The sequence below is a fragment of the Orycteropus afer genome, unplaced genomic scaffold (assembly GCF_000298275.1).
Source record: "Orycteropus afer afer isolate SDZICR_OR568_19922 unplaced genomic scaffold, OryAfe1.0 scaffold00077, whole genome shotgun sequence".
In the NCBI taxonomy this organism is placed as follows: Eukaryota; Metazoa; Chordata; class Mammalia; order Tubulidentata; family Orycteropodidae; genus Orycteropus; species Orycteropus afer.
Window position 1 is genome coordinate 4452206 of NW_006921664.1, and position 16509 is coordinate 4468714.

General features: G+C 38.5%; 1 protein-coding gene across 1 annotated transcript in view; it reads right to left on the bottom strand.

The window, feature by feature from the left end:
• The window catches only part of STK17A (serine/threonine kinase 17a), a 38422-nt gene extending 25825 nt beyond the window's left edge, over positions 1 to 12597 (bottom strand). The window contains exons 1-2 of the mRNA XM_007941231.2: positions 12404 to 12597; positions 1882 to 2094 (exon numbers count right to left, since the gene is read on the bottom strand). Of these exons, the coding sequence (XP_007939422.1) occupies positions 1882 to 2094; positions 12404 to 12597 (407 nt within the window). The remainder of the gene's footprint in view (positions 1 to 1881; positions 2095 to 12403) is intronic.
• Between the last annotated feature and the right edge of the window lie 3912 nt (positions 12598 to 16509).

The following is a 16509-nucleotide window of genomic DNA, read 5'->3' on the forward strand; positions in this document are numbered from 1 at the left end:
TAAAAACAAAAGAAAACACACATTGTTTTGTAACATCTTTTATGTAATGGTATTTAAAAAAACCTTTCTATGTCAATATATTTAGATCTACCTTATCTTTTTTTTAATAGCTACATGTTGTTATGTTGGTATGTGTCATAGAGTCGGACGCGACTCATAGTGACCCCTCCTTGGGTTTCCGAGGCAGTATCACTACGGAAGCAGATTGCCCAACCTTCCTTCTGAGGAGTGCCAGCCTTCTAGTTAGCAGTCAAGTGCCTTAGGCATTACACTACCAGAGCTCCCAACAGCTACATAGTAATCCATTTTATAATGCTCTCACTTATTTAATCAACCTTCCTGCTAAATATTTAGATTTCTACTTCCTTGCTATACAAATAATGCTACAATGAACATCTTTGTAACACATTTTTGCACAATTGCCTGATTATTTCCTTGAGAAAAAATTTATGTAAGTGAAATTGCTGGTTAAAGAGTGTAATTTTTTTTTTCCTGGTAAGGCTTTTGAAACACACTCTAGACTATTCTCCAGAAAACTGGGGCAAATGGTTAAGTGCTTGACTAATAACCAAAAGGCTGGCAGTCTGAACCCACTCAGAAGTGCCTTGGAAGACAGGTCTGGCAATCTGCTTCCACAAAGTCATAGCCTAGAAAACCCAATGACACAATTCTACTTTGTACATATGGCGTCACCATGAGTCAGAACTGACTTGATGGCAACTAACAATAACGACCAGACTGCTCCCCAGAAAAGTTAAAGGCATTAATATTCCCCTCTTATAGTATAAATGAGATGGTTCGACCAATAAAAATTATTTTGTGTCTTTGCTAATCTTACAGGGGGAAATGGCAACTTACTTTTTATTTGTATTATAAAAATTATAAGACTCAATATTCATTTGCATTTATATGTGTGTCTGTGAAATTTCTCTTCGTATCTTTATTTTATTTAAAACTGGGAGATTTAGGATTTTGCTAGATTTGTAAGATCTAGTCATATGATACTAAAGATTTGCCTAAATGAGTATTTTTCCCTGAGTCTGTCTCTTCATTTTGTGTTTTTTTTACATACTCAGGTTTTTAGTGTATCCAAATCTATAAATATTTTCCTTTGGCACGGGAAGCAGAGAGGGAAAATGGATTTCTTAATGAGAAAGGACAATCTTTCATTTTCCAAAGCTGTATTCTATGCTGTACCTACTTGCTACGGTTGTCAGCTGCCGATGAGCCAGCTCACAACTCATGGTAACCCCATGTGTCACAGAGTACAACTGCTCCATAGGGTTTTTTTTGAATGTAGGACAAGAAAGATCTATGAAGCATTTCTACCCTGAACACCTTGGATCAGAAATGACTCAATGATTCAATGACAATAACAACAACAATCTTTACAGAAGCAGCTAGCCAGGCCTTTCTTCAGTGGAGCCACTGACTGGGTTCAAATTGCCAACCTTTAGGTTAGTAGCCAATGCCAAACTGCTAGTGACAGGCTCTACTAAACATACTGGCTGTTTGGCACCTACCTACTTAATCAAACTGAAAACATGGTATGAGTCAAGACATTTGTTTCTAAAAGAAAGGAGAATATTAATTCAGATACATGAACATGTGAGAGGTTTTAATATGCCTTTTATTTTAATGTCATGTTATCACTTACCTTTTTAAGAATGCCTCCAATGAGAATACAAGAAAGTGTTATACTGTAATCAGAAGAATTTCATTAAGAATGAAAATGAGAAATCTAACATACACATGTCCTGTGGAATATGTCAAATTAGTAAGAAGAACAAAAAAGGAGAATCAGGCCCTGCCACATTATCATAGGTGAGTGGCATCCTGTAAAGTGGTTCAACTATCAAATAAAGTTACAACAGTACTTACTATTCCAGAACTAAGATCATTTCTGATGGCGTCTCATAGACTTCATGTAAATTAATGACCCAAGGATTGTCCTGTGCTAGTTCAAGTACAGCAATCTCGTGAATTATTTCCATCCGACAATCTTGGCCTTTTCTTCTTTTTCTCATGAACTTTGCTGCAAATTCTTTTCCAGAATCTTTCTTTATACATTTCCTCACCACTGCAAATTTCCCCCTAGAATTAAATAACATCATTCATTGTTAATATTGACAGCTTTCCAGAAATGGTAAATCTTAATCAAATTTCTAAATACCCATTGGTAGAGATTCAAATTTAGATCATAAAATTAATCTTCTGCACATTTATACATTTATAAATCATTTAAAAACCACATGCTTTTTTTAATAGAAATCGGGTTACCAGAATTCCTAATAAAATGAATTTTATTGCCACTCATTTACTCTAAAGAACACTATCACTTTCCAAAATTATAAAAGTTGGAATTGTTATTCATATGATCTCATTTCAACTACAAAACCAACTAAAATATCTAATTTTCCTATAAAGACAGATACAACAAGCATTAACTCAATATACTACACTAAATAAACAAGCAAGTCAAACAGAAGAATCAGTATAGTATATTGATCAAGGGTATGAGCTCTGGAATTAAGAGAGATGTGGGCTTCAATCCCACAAGTAGCTCTGCAGCTTACTGGACACATGATCTTGAGCAATTTATTTAACCTCATTAAGTCTCATTTTCCTTATCTGTGACATGGGAACACATCTACTTCAAAGGGCTACTGTGAGAATTAAAATATGTAATACACATCATTGCTTAGTATGGAACTTGCCACAAAGTAAGTATGCAATAAAATATTCATGAGACAAAGCATTAAGTTGTGATAGTAACCACTAATAAATACCCAATGATTTCTTAGGCTGGAAGGCAACTTATAAATCATATTTTTTTAACTTAATGGCAAATGTCAATATGCCTTCTTTCTAATTGTGAGGTAGTCTGTTCCATTACTGGAGGAATATAATTTTAAGGTTTTCATTATTAGCCAAAACCTGATTTTCTATAAATTCAACTGAAGGGCTGTAGTTCTGGATCCTTTGCAGAGTAGTACAGAATAGATGCACTCACTCTTCCACAGCAATCATGAATCTGTTAAGTGCCACCTCCTCTTCCCTTTCTCAATTATTCATCATTCCTCATAAGGTTTCTTGACCCTTTCGCTAATATGGCTCATCAGAACTGCCCTGAAATGTGCCAACCAAATCTGAAACAAGTACGCCAAGTATAGTATTATCAAGTGTTACATAATTATTGTTTTGTTTACCTTGATACAACAGAATACTGCTTTTTAAAAAAATTTATAGGCTTTCCATATTTTATATTGGGCTAATAAATAACCTATGTGTATCTTTTTCTTCATGAATTTTGTCAAGCCTGCATCCTCCTACTATACTTTTTAAATGCATTAAAGAATTAAATGTAAAGTATTAATTTGCCCAGTGAAATTCTAACTTCTAGATTTTGGCCCAGTGTTCTAGAAAACTGACATTATTTTGAGTATTAAGATTTCTTTCCCAGCTACTGTTAACCACAAATATGATTTTCATATGCTCTATATCTTTGTTGTCAACAGTAATAATAGAAAAAAGGTGAATTATAAATTGTTAGGCATACTCCTATAGTTATTTAACTAGGTAACAATCTAATATCATTATTCAGATTATAATTCTTTTTGTTTGTAGAAATATGAAAGACTTCTGACAAATATTGTATTAGTTCATTATTGTAAAAAGTCAAAGAAAGGTTTATATATGGAAGAAAACTTTGTTGGTTACCAGGTATAGGAGGGGAGGCAAAGGAACACTGCTAGACAGGTAGAGGCAAATACTGATTTGGGTGAAGGGAAACGCAATATACCAAAAGCCTGTGACCAACACAGTAACGCTAAGGACAAGGGAGACATAAAGAGGTGCACAAGAGGTACAGACCACAAAGATAAACTCTTTTACGTATATAAGACGGTGTTATCAGTGATAACAAACATTACCAAACCAAAACCAAACTCACTACTTATTATCTAGCTTGAAAGGATATTTTTGAAGACCAGATGGGAAGACAAGTGATCAGCAAACAGAGAACTGGATTCATATACATCACTGACTTATAAAACCCTATGTTACAGAATTGTTGTTGGTAGTTGCCATGGAATCAACTGTGACTCAAGACAACCCTATGTGTGTAGAGTAGAACTGCTCCATAGGAACAGAATCAATTTCAAGGGCTCTCTAAATATACACGGATTCTGTGATAGTATGTAGAATTTTGTTTTGAATAATGTTCAATTCAGAGAGGTAACAGAGTATATTAAAGTGGATAAAGTGAGAATTGTACCCTATAATGATAAAAGTACTGTGCTGTAAGAATGTCCATATAAAGCTAACAAGGGGCAAAATTATGATAACTTCTTAGCAACAGCCACCCATCCAATACTACAGAAGGAAAAGGAAAAAATGGCTTTTTTAATCCCATCTTCTGATACTATTCATCACTTTTTGAAGGGAAGGGACAGAAGAGACTTTTAAAATTGCTTCTAGCAATGTGGAAATGACTACAGCTATCCTATTAGATAGTTTAAGTAGAAAGGAGCTTGTACCTATAGTCTTTAACATTACTTTACTATATAACATGAAGAAATACAAGTTTATTTTTAAATGACAGATCAGAAACTTTTGTCTCCATACTGATTCTTTAATAAAGCCATTTTCCTCTGGATGGGTTCAAACCACCAAACTTTAGGTTAGTAGTAGCCACTACTAAATTCTGTCTGCTGTCACGCTTGTCACCCATTTCTTTAAGTCAACAGAACACAGTTTCATGGCTCTCCTCTTGTATCAATGACTACTCTGATACGCTATTTGCTTTTGTGGCATCATTTCTCACTGGTTAGGTTTATTCTCTTTTTCCAGCATATCACATACTACATCGGAAGTAGGTAAACTTTCTCTGTAAAGGGCCAGATAGTAAATCCTTCGGCTTTATTGCAACTAACTCAACACTGCCACAGACAATACATAAACTAATGAGTGTGGGTGGGTTCCAAAAAAACTTTATTTAAGGACACTGACATGTGAATTTCATGTTATTAAAAATACTCTTCTTTTGATTCTTTTAAACTATTTAATAATGCAAAAAACATTAGCTCTCGAGCCATACAAAAAAAAAAAAAAAAAAAGGCAGCCACAGTAGTTTGCTGACCCTTGCACTATCCCATGCTTAGGAAAATTCTTAATTGTTCTGATACTGCACACCACTGAGAGTGACAGCACATCACAATGGTTTGAGGAAACATGCATACTATCTTCATCTCTAAAAAAATGGTACAATGGAAGGGGGGGGGTCCTTAAAACCACTAAGGAGGAGTTAGAAGCAGATCAAGAGATTTCTGGGAGCTGTATTTCTATAGAGCAAAATCTTCAAAACCATGCATTCAAAGTGCACAGCCCTAGTAAACACACTAAGAAGTACATTATCACAGCATTCCCCATAAATTCCATACCCCAAAAGGGCCCCAATATGCATGTTAATCATGGCTTCCTGGTAAAGATTGTTACTGTTTCTTAGCTTTATATTACTGAGGGCTCTAACAAAGCATAAGAAAGAATGCTCTTCTCTCACTACAGACTGCAGTTATCTAGAGAGACTTGGGAATGATGAAGTTAAAAGATCATAAAATGTACTTAGACACATTTATTTCTTGCTGTTGTTGTTGTTGACTTAAACACCAGAATTCTTCCTGGAATACACAGCTGTTAGAATTTTCTGAGTTACTAATTCATTTCACAGTCATCTGTAGTTCACTAATACAAAACAGAGAACTTAGGTCACCAAGCATTTTAGGGGTTATAAAAAACTAACACCATACTTCTGAACTACTCACTGATAAACAACATATTCCAGGGTGGTGGAAAAGGAAAGATACATAAAAAAGTACACATGATTTGCTAAGGAGTTTGGCTTCATCAGGATAAAAATGTGCACCTATTGGGATTTTTTGAAATAAGGTAGTTATTTAAAAAACATAATTCTGGTAATGCTGGGAAGAGTGGATTATCAAGTGATAACTAGAAACGGAGAAGCCAATAAAATAATTCAAAGGAGTATAAAGTTGCAGTAGTAGAGGTGGGATGAGAGAATGTATTTAAAAGATACTTCAGTTTAAGATTCCTCAGTACTCTTTGACAGATTAAGATGCAGAGAGAGATGAGGGGAGAAAAGAGAGGTATAAATTGAGGATGACTTGTAGATATTTAGCCTGGGCTACTGGGTAAATGTGCTATCATCAGCTGAGACAAGAATTTTCAGAATAATAACAGATTTTAGGGCAAAGATATCCATTAGATTTTGGATGGGAGAAGTCTGTGGTACCTTTCTCTATAAAAACAAATCTATTTACTGGACAGATTCAAAATATAAATTCAAATGTGGGGTTATAAACAAAGGCAAACAACAGAATATAGAAGACCTAAGCAAAGACAGAAAATGTCAATGCTAATCTGAGCGGCATAAAGATGAGCTCGGGTGGCACAGTGCCTAAGGTGTTTGACTGCTAACCAGAAGGCTGGTGGTTCAAACCCAACAGCCACTCCTCAGAAGGAAGACTGGGCAACGTACTTCCATATAGATATCGCCTTGGAAGCCCAAGGAGGGGTCGCTATGAGTCGGAAATGACTCAACGGCAGTGAGTTTGGTTTGGTTTAAAATAAAAATGATCTCTGAGGTTCTGTTTGATTCTAGATTATAATATAGTGCTTTGATTATGCCTTCATTATACTATTTATCTCGGTCTGACATATTACAACTTGGTGTACTCATAACTGTCTCCCCAGCTAGACTGTGAGTTCCTTGAGGGCAGGGATCTTGCTTATTCATCTTTGTATCTCACAGTACCCTGCAGTGGGTGACCAAATGATACCAGCTAGCACACTGAGAGTATATATGTATTCTGTCCCTATTATTTTCTTAAATACAAGTTTTATGACAACTTAACCTTTTAGAAATTTAATTTTCTAGCCACATTGGACTATTTGCCATTCTCTCACTGAATTTTTCTGCCATTATGTCTTATTTGGGGGCTCTGGTGGCATAGTACCTAAGGCATTTGACTGCTAACCAGAAGGCTGGCGGTTCAAACCCACCAGCCACTCCCTGGAAGGAAAGTTGGGCAATCTACTTCTGTAGTGATAACGCCTTGAAAACCCAAGGAGGGGTTGCGATGAGTTGCATCCAACACCACAGCAGTGGCTGTGCTTTTTTTGCATTATGTCTTATTTGTTTTGCTACCAATGGCTAGACTATCTTTCATCACTATTATTGAAATTTCATCCATTCTTTAAAGCTCAGCTCAAATGCTATTTTTCCCATAAGATGTTCCTCCATGACATGTAATCTTCCCCCGTGGCAGGCCATCTTGCCTATAAAGGGGACAGCGAATGATGCATAATTTCCCCAAATAAGTCTAGTTCCTTATTACCTGAATTGGTGAATCAATGACCCTAGCTCTTAATTTTTCTAATGCATTTGGTATGATAATCAGATTTTATAATTTTTTATTTATAGTTTTGCAACAAGCCTAAAATTTGTTAAATTCTTAAATTTACATATTTTGAATTTTAATTTTAACATTAGGAGCTCTGGTAGCATAGTGGCTAAGGCACTTGACTGCTAACCAGAGGCTGGCGGTTCAAATCCACCAGCCACTCCTCGGAAGGAAGATGGGGCAATCTACTTCCGTAGTGATACTGCCTTGGAAACCCAAGGAGGGGTCGCTATGAGTCGGGGCCGACTCGATGGCACATAACAACAACAACAACAACAATTTTAACATTATAAACTCCAACTTTCAAAATTAAAACAATGAAGTAACTGCCTTAGAGCAGAAGTTATACTTCCTATGCAACTTCTACTGCTAAATCACAAACAAGGGCAATTTCCTTTTATCCATCCAAAAATATCAGGTTATCCAGAATTGCTTGTAAATGTAATTCTTCAAATTAATAATTAGCTGCCAAGAAGTCTTAAATAATCTTTGTCCAAAACAAGGCAGTTTCTACATGAATAATAATATTATTTAACAATGATCTTTATTTCTAAAGAATTATAACTTATAATTTATGATATATGCTTAAGGCATTATAAGGTACAAAACCTGAAGCCATTACCTACAGTCATCAATTTAGGTAAAGGACACACAGTTACTGAAATAAGTCTCTTTCAGCTTGAAATTTCTATTATTCTCTGATAAAAATCCTTTCTTGTCTCTGCTGCTCAGAGGAGAGGAGAGAGGACATCTCTCTGTACCATATGACACTGAAGCTTGGTGGGATTTGTTCCAATTTGGAACTCAATAACAAATCCTCTCATAAAATAATGGGAAGTTGCTTTACCTACATAGATTATTCGTTGAGAAATTTCATGATATAATGGGAGTAATCTCAAAGTCAGAGGTCCCAGCTCAGCCATCTCTCACAAGAGACTCAATTTCTTGGTTTTGGCTTTTCTTATTTTTCTCTGAAAAATGGGGCTTTCCAAACAGGCTTATAAACCCACTGCCATTGAGTCAGATCCAACTCATAGCGACCCCTCCTCCTTCGGTTTCTGAGGCAGTATCACTATGGAAGTAGATTGCCTAATCTTCCTTCCAAGGAGTGACTTGTGGGTTTGAACCACTAGCCTTCTGGTTGGCAGTCAAATGCCTTAGGCACTATGCCACCAGAGCTCCCTAAACAGGCTTATACCAAACCAAACCAAACTCACTATCATGGAGTCGGAGCCTACTCATAGCGACCCCTCCTTGGGTTTCCAAGGCAGTATCACTACAGAAGTAGTGGGCTTGAACTGCCAGCCTTCTGGTTAGCAGTCAAATGCCTTAGGCACTATGCCACCAGAACTCCTAAACAGGTTTATAGTGAGAATTAAATGAGATAACACATGTGAAAGCACCTGTAAAACTGTAAAGCCCTATACAATTATAGGTACCTATCTCTGGTGGCATAGTGTCTAAGGCACTTGACTGCTAACCAGAAGGCTGGTGGTTCAAATCCACCAGCCACTCCTCGGAAGGAAGATGGGGTAATCTGCTTCTGTAGTGATACTGCCTCAGAAACCCAAGGAGGGGTCGCTATGAGTTGGGTCCGACACGACAGCACGTAACAACAACAACAACATTCCAGCAGGAAACTCATATTTATATGTTATTTTCCCCTCAATGGAAAATTAAACTGAGTATGTCATAACATAGAAACTATTGCAAAGTATGTTCTTATGGCTTAAATATATATATATTTTATGCTGAACTGTACATATGAAGATTGCTGAAATAAGAAATATTATCTTTATTGTTACCACAATAAAAAATGTATTTTAAAAAGTGAAAAAAATCATTTTTTCTCATGATACTATTATGAATATGTCAAAAAACGTTAAAGTTGAGGACTAGATAATAAAATGCATGTAAGGCAAATCATCTAATGTGAAATTAGTGTAATTTTAAGTTTCTAAAAACATCTTTCTGTTCCTAACCTATCAATAAACACAAGGGAAAGCAACATTCTGAAAAAATTCTCAGAACCCAAGGTCATTTCTTCTGTGCCTCAGTACTGCAATCATTAATGCAGTTTACATTGGCATACATCCTGACTCAAAGAAAGGTAACAAGCCTTAGAAATAACAAGGGAAGCTTTAAGCAATAAAAGAAAGTTTTACATCATATATTTACCCACATTTAGGTTGCTATGGCCTCTACTGGAGAAATTAAAGAGTCTGACTTTTCTTTAAATGATCATCACATCCTGTCATTACTCTGGAATCAATATTGACCATTTAGGAAATTCTCTTAGAACACCCATCTCAGTGAATGCTTTATGTTTCTGTTAAGATAAAATAATGGTAACTCATGAAATAAATCAATTTCGGGGTTTAAACAGTTAACTCTGTACTCTTCTACATTTTACTAAATGAAAGACCATAGAAAATGAATAGATCTTGTGTTTCCTCCCACAACATTAAAATATAACACAAGTAATTCTGTAAGTTCTGTATTAGTATGAGACCAATTAGTAATATTAGAAATGCAACTAGAGTTAATAGCTGTAAAAACAGGCAACTTTCCTATCTTACCAGAGAAAGGACTGAGCATACATACACTGAATTATGTCAAAACCATAATAAACTGGCAAAATTTGTAATTCTTAAACAAGGACTACTTATAACACATAACAGAGCTTTTACTTCCTAAGATTTCTAAACAGTTCTTGCTTGTTTTTTGAAGTTGTCTATTTGTGCTTTCTGGTTACATGTAAAATAACATTTATTGAGTTACACAATGAATTACATTTATTGAGTGCTTCTTCTGTGCCAAGCACAACTGTAAGGCTATAGAGGTATGTTATTTAATTCTCTCAACAATTCTATGAGGCATGTAAGGCAAAAATGTGGTTAGGTAATGTCCAAATCCACATAACTAGTAAGAGCCAAGACTTAATCCCAGACTCTCTGACTCCAAAAGCCATGATCTTAACCACACTGCATTAACCTCCTCCAAGATGAAAGAAGGAACCAAGAGAAAAACATACATTAATTTTATTTTTCACAGTTTTAGGCTCTTATATCAAGTACCTATCTCATTTCTATTGGTTCAGTGCTTCAGGATTTATTCCTTTTGTAAAGGAATTTGTGTAGTAAAAAGTATATAGAAAACATCACACCTGAAAAAAACAAAACCCTTATAAACAAACTAATTCTGTAACAGAGCTTAAAACAAAAGTCAAAAGTAACATTCCTGGAGGAATTAGTACCACAATACCTGGTAGGGTACAAATCAGTGTATTAGATTAAATTATTTGTTATAAAGTCTACAAGATGGTGCTTGCCACCTGAAGACATTTAAGTTTTGTATTTCCAGTTTTCCTTTTTTTGGAATGAGGCTAGACAACTCAACCAATAACGGAAGGTTTAGCTTTCCTTTTTCAAGTAATCACAGTTACTTCAGAATGTCTGGAATCTAGACAAATAAGAATATCTAGCTGAGCCAGTAGCCCACCTCACCTGTTTTTTTTTTTTTTTCAACTTCAAAAGGTGTGCACAGAATGCATCAATTCGTGCCTAACTTATTGAAGGAAATCTTGTTCTTGAAAGATGTTGTTGCTTTTGCTAATATTTTTGGAGTATGTTTGACATTTTAAGGTAAGTTTCCTCTAATTTTTTTTTTTTTTAATAAAAAGTTTCCTTAAAATTTGTAAAGCAGCCATGTTTTGACCATTACTTTTAACCAATGGCTTTTCCAAGACCCAAGCTGAAGGCTGTCATAACTGTCAGACCCATTCCTCATTACAACATGGTGCTATTTTGCAACCATGACAAATGTTTGCAATAATCGGTAAAATTTCTTGAACACCACCTGCAAGGGTCAGTGGTGTGCCCTTTATAGGCATGCAAGCTTCACAACACTCCGGGGGTAAGTACTGCCATTACAGGGAATTTACAGAGTAGAAAAGTGAGGTTGGAGGGTCTAAGCCTCCCGCTCAAAAGGCACATCAGAGATATGAGGTCAGATGTGACTCCAAAACTAGGACTTCTGACAACTTCCCCAAACTGTTCTCAGGGAGGAAGGGGAGCCCCAAAACTCCCTAAAAATCACCCGGTCACCCCTCTTCAACATCCAAGACGTAAAGTATCCAAACAGCCTTTTCCAACTTCAAACAGAGGCCAAGTTGTCAGCTCCTTTTAGCCCTACAGAACAGGGGTGGAGGTGGGAGGAGAAGGCAAGAGCTGGCTCTCAGCAGAGTCCACATACACAGTGCGAAAAGGGTCAAGAGCCTATGAATGAAGCCACTCTTGAGGCACAGGGGCCTAAATATTTTAGAACAGTACTAAAAGAACAAAACTAAAATGATGAGAAAAGCAGAAAACAGCTAATACAAGTTAACACACTTCTAGTGCAAAGGAAGTTGTCACCACTGGTGTTATGTTTTATTAAAGCCACAAAGAGAAGGAGAAATCCAGAAGAGCTTAAGGCAAAACAAAAGCTGACTCTAGCTTCCTTTCAGATTTGCTACTCCAGAGTAAGATAAAAGCGTGGTTCACACTCCAGGTGCAATTTTCGTTAAATTACCAAATGAGCGAGAGCAGAGAAAGGTGTCAAGGTTTCTGGTTACCCGATGAAACGAGTCCCTCCTCTTGGTTTATCCGTTGGGGACACTTTCTCACTGATGCTATTTAAACAGCAGCCTTCTCGGAACGCCCGGCCGACACTATGGGCTAGTCCTGGCCGGCAGGGTGAAAGCAGATGAGACGCAGCTGCCATAATCGCCTCCAGCACCAAGTATGTGACAAGTCACTGCGCCTGTTATCGGCCCCAGCAACGCGGACGGCCCCAGCACTTATCGGCCTCACATCCCCACCCCGCCCGCCTCGCCAGAGGGAAGCTTAAGTCGGGCCCCGGCCCGTCCCACCTGCGCTCACCTGCCCAACTCCCGGCCAGGGCTTAGGCTGTAGGCGTCCTGAAAGGGCTCTGTGCGCACGGTAGCGCTGATCTCCATTAGCAGCCCGCGGGCCTGGGGCGGCGACCGGCGCAACACGCTCGAACCCCGGAGGGCCGGGCCTGAGGCGGCGACAGGGGGAGAGTCGTCGGCGCCCGGCTTCTCTAGAGGGATCATGGTGCTCGGACGCACTTGTTTTCTTGCCGTCCCGCTCGCTCCGAGCTCCTGGCGGGTAACGGTCCGGCACAGCTGACTCGTGCGAGTCCGGGAAAACTCCCACCTAGCGCTTTCTCCCGCGCGGCGCTTGTTCTATCGCCGACCGGCTACAAACTGTCCCGCCCCTCTGCCTGACCCTAGCCGAAAGCTTGGCTCCGCCCCGCATTCCGGTCGGGTTCCACAACTCAGCCTGGCTTCGCCCCTAGTCTTAGCTCCGCCTCTATCTTCAGCCCCACCCCCTCGGTCGGCCTCCCTTCTCCACCTGGCTCCTCCCCTTCAGAGTGTTCCAGTGTGTTCTTTCTAGCCAGATGCCTCACGCACGCCCTCTGGAGCCGAGGAGGAGAAGGTGCAGTCAAGAGGGCCGCCAGCGCGGCCTAGAGCAGAACAGCACCACCTTTTGGCCAGGAGATCCACTGCCAGGTTGCGCACCTTTTGAGCATTTGTTGTTGTTATGTGTCATTGAGTCGGCCCGGACTCATAGCGAGCCCTCCTTGGGTTGCCGAGGCAGTATCACTATGGAAGTAGATTGTCCAGTCTTCCTTCCCAGGAGTGGCTGGTGGGTTTGAACCGCCAGGCTTCTGGTTAGCTGTCAAGTAAGTGCCTTGGGCACTATGCTACCAGACTGGGCAATCTACTTCCGTTGAGATACCTGGGACCCAAGAAGGGGTCGCTATGAGTTGAAATCGACTTGAAGACAGTGAGTCTTTTGTTTGTTTGTTTCTTTGGTTAACGAAAAGGGAATGCGCTACGAGTCAGAGCTTCAAGATCTACTTTCCCCTGAGCCTGTGGGAGGGACGTTAAGACCCTGATCTGGGCTGTTATGCAGAGTGTTGGGCTGGGAAGTTGCACCTGGCAGCTGGTTGGTTCCTAGTCTGGAGGTAGGAGTACAAACCCCGCGAAAACAGCAAGATAGGTATTTATAATTTGGAAAACTCGTTACCTTGAGTGACCACAGAGGAATGTTTTTTCCCTTCTACCTTTATCACCTTGTCTTATGGTTTATTATTTTTCTGGCTTCCATACTTAAACTCCCAGATAAATTCTCGAAATCTTGTCTTATCATAAAACCTAGTCAAGATGTAACATGTGATTTCTCATGGCAGGGTACAGTATGTCCAATATTCCAGACTTTGTACCAAGAAGACAAAGGAGAAAAGTATCCATTTTAGTTAAATGTTTTGTGGGAAACTGTGTGTGTGTGTGTGATTTGAACATATGTTGGTCATTTGAGCTTTCTGATTACCCTTCTTTTATATGTTGTTGCTGTTGTTGTTACGTGCTGGTGAGTCGAACCTGACTTATAGCGGTATCACTACGGAAGTAGATCGCCCAACCTTCCTTCCAACAAGTGGCTGGTGGGTTTGAACCTCCAGCCTTCTGGTTAGCAGTCAAGAGCCTTAGGCACTACGCTACCAGAGCTCCTCTACTTTTATATGGAAAGTCGTTTTATCTAGTCATTCAAATGTAGAGGTATCCATTTAAATAAATTTGTTGGTAGCTGTTTGATTCACACAGAGCTACTTATGGGAAGTACAAACCATCTTTTCTAAATCTCCATAGCCAATAATCAAAGTTATTTTAGATGCAGTCCAATCCCTTCCAACTCATAGAGACTCTATGTACAACAGAAGGAAACACTGCCTACTCCCCTACCATCCTCTGGATTGTTTCTTTGCTTGAGCACATGGTTGCAGTTAGTGTTCATCCATCTAGTTGAGGATTTTCCTCTTTTTTGCTAACTTTCTACTTTACCTAGCATGATATTCTTCTTCAGAGACTGGTCCCTTCTGATAACGTGACCAAAGTATGAGAGATGAAGTCTGACCATTCTTGCTTCTAAGGAGCATTCCAGCTGTACTTCCTCCAAGATAGATTTCCTGGTTCTTCTAGCAGTCTGTGGTACATTCAATATTTTTCATTAACACCAGAATTCAAATGTGTTGATTGTTCTGTGGTCTTCCTTATTTATCGTCCAGCTCTTAGATACATATGAGGCAATTGAAAATACCATGACATAGGTGAGGTGGCCCCTAATCTTCAAGGTCCCATCTTAGCTCTTTAACACTTTAAAGAGTCTTTTGCAGCATATTTGCCCAATACAATACATGGTTTGATTTGTCTGCTACTTCCATACACATTGATTGTGGATCCAAGTAAAATGAAATCATTGACAACTTTAATCTTTTCTCCATTTATTGTGATGTTGCTTATTGGTCCAGTTGTGAAGATTAATGCTCTGGTAGCACAGTGCCTAAAGGTGTCTGACTGTTAACCAGAAGGTTGGTGGTTCAAACCCACCAGCCACTCCACAGAAGCAAGATTGGACAATCTATTTCTATAAAGATTGGGAGGTCTGGTGGCGTAGTGCCTAAGGCATTTGACTGCTAATCAGAAGGCTAGCAGTTCAAACCCCACCAGCCACTCCTGGGAAGGAAGATTGGGCAATCTACTTCCATAGTGATACTGTCTCAGAAACCCAAGGAAGGGTTGCTGTGAGTTGAATCTACTCGACGGCAGTGAATTTGGTTTGAGGTTTTTTTTTTTTTTTTTTTTTTTTTTTTATGTTGAGGTATAGTCCATACTGAAGGCTGTAGTTGTTGATCTTCATCAGTAAGTGCTTTAAGTCTTTGTCACTTTCAGCAAGCAAGGTTTTGTCATCTGCATATCGAAGATTGTTAATGAGTCTTCCTCTAGTCCTGATACCACATTTTTCTTCATATAGTCAACTTCTTGAATTATTTGTTCAGCATACAGATTGAATAAGTATTGTGAAAGATACAACCCTGACACACATCTTTCCTGATTTTAAACTATGCATTACCACCTTTTTCTGTTTGAATGACTGCCTTTTGGTAATATGCACAGGTTCCTCATAAGCACAGTTAAGTGTTCTGGAATTTCCATTCTTTGCAATGTTATCCATAATTTGTTATGATTCTCACAGTCAAATGTCTTTGCATATTCAATAAAATACAAGTAAACATCCTTCTGGTATCCTGTGCTTTCAGCCAAGATCCATCTGACATCAGCAATGATATCCCTCGTTCTACACTCTCTTCTGAATCTGGCTTGAATTTCTGGCAGTTCCCTGTTGATGTACTGCTGCAATTGTTTTTGAATTATCTTCAGCAAAATTTTACTTGCATATGATATTAAAAGTTAACATACTATATACTATATACTATACTATATACTTTGGAAGGAAGGTTGGGCAATCTACTTCCGTAGTGATACTGCCTTGGAAACCCAAGGAGGGGTCACTATGAGTCGGGTCCGACTCCATGGTACATAACAACAACAACAACACATACTTTACACTAATATATATACTAATTTTATAAAAAAATTTCTAAATTTAAGGACTCACTTTGTGACACAGATGCTTGAAAGTCCACAGTTTCTAGCAGGGTAGAAGTCTATAAAAGATGTCAGCTACTTTTCTACAATACCAGGCTAATTATTAGAGTTCCCAAACTTTGTAGAAAAATCCAAAGACTACAAATTAAGCCACGCATCACTGAAATAAAGCCCAGGGCTACTTCATGGTGTCTACTTATAATGTATTTCAATACCTCATTACATGTGCCATAACAAAAATAGAGTATTTTTTATTCTCTAAACCTTGCTGAAACCACCTCATTACAATAGGGCACATTTCCTGTGGTACTTAACCTTCCTAATTCTTTAGGATGGGGCACATAATTTGCCTTTCTGAACTAACTCAGGGTGAATCAACCTTTAACCACTTATATTGGGATTCTGGGCTTGTGGAGTGGGGGGAATCCTTAGTGATGATGGTTTGCACCTGTTTGTCATGTGTGGGGAGATCTGGCATACCTGATAGGGCAGAGGAGATTGTCTAAGAGTAATTTG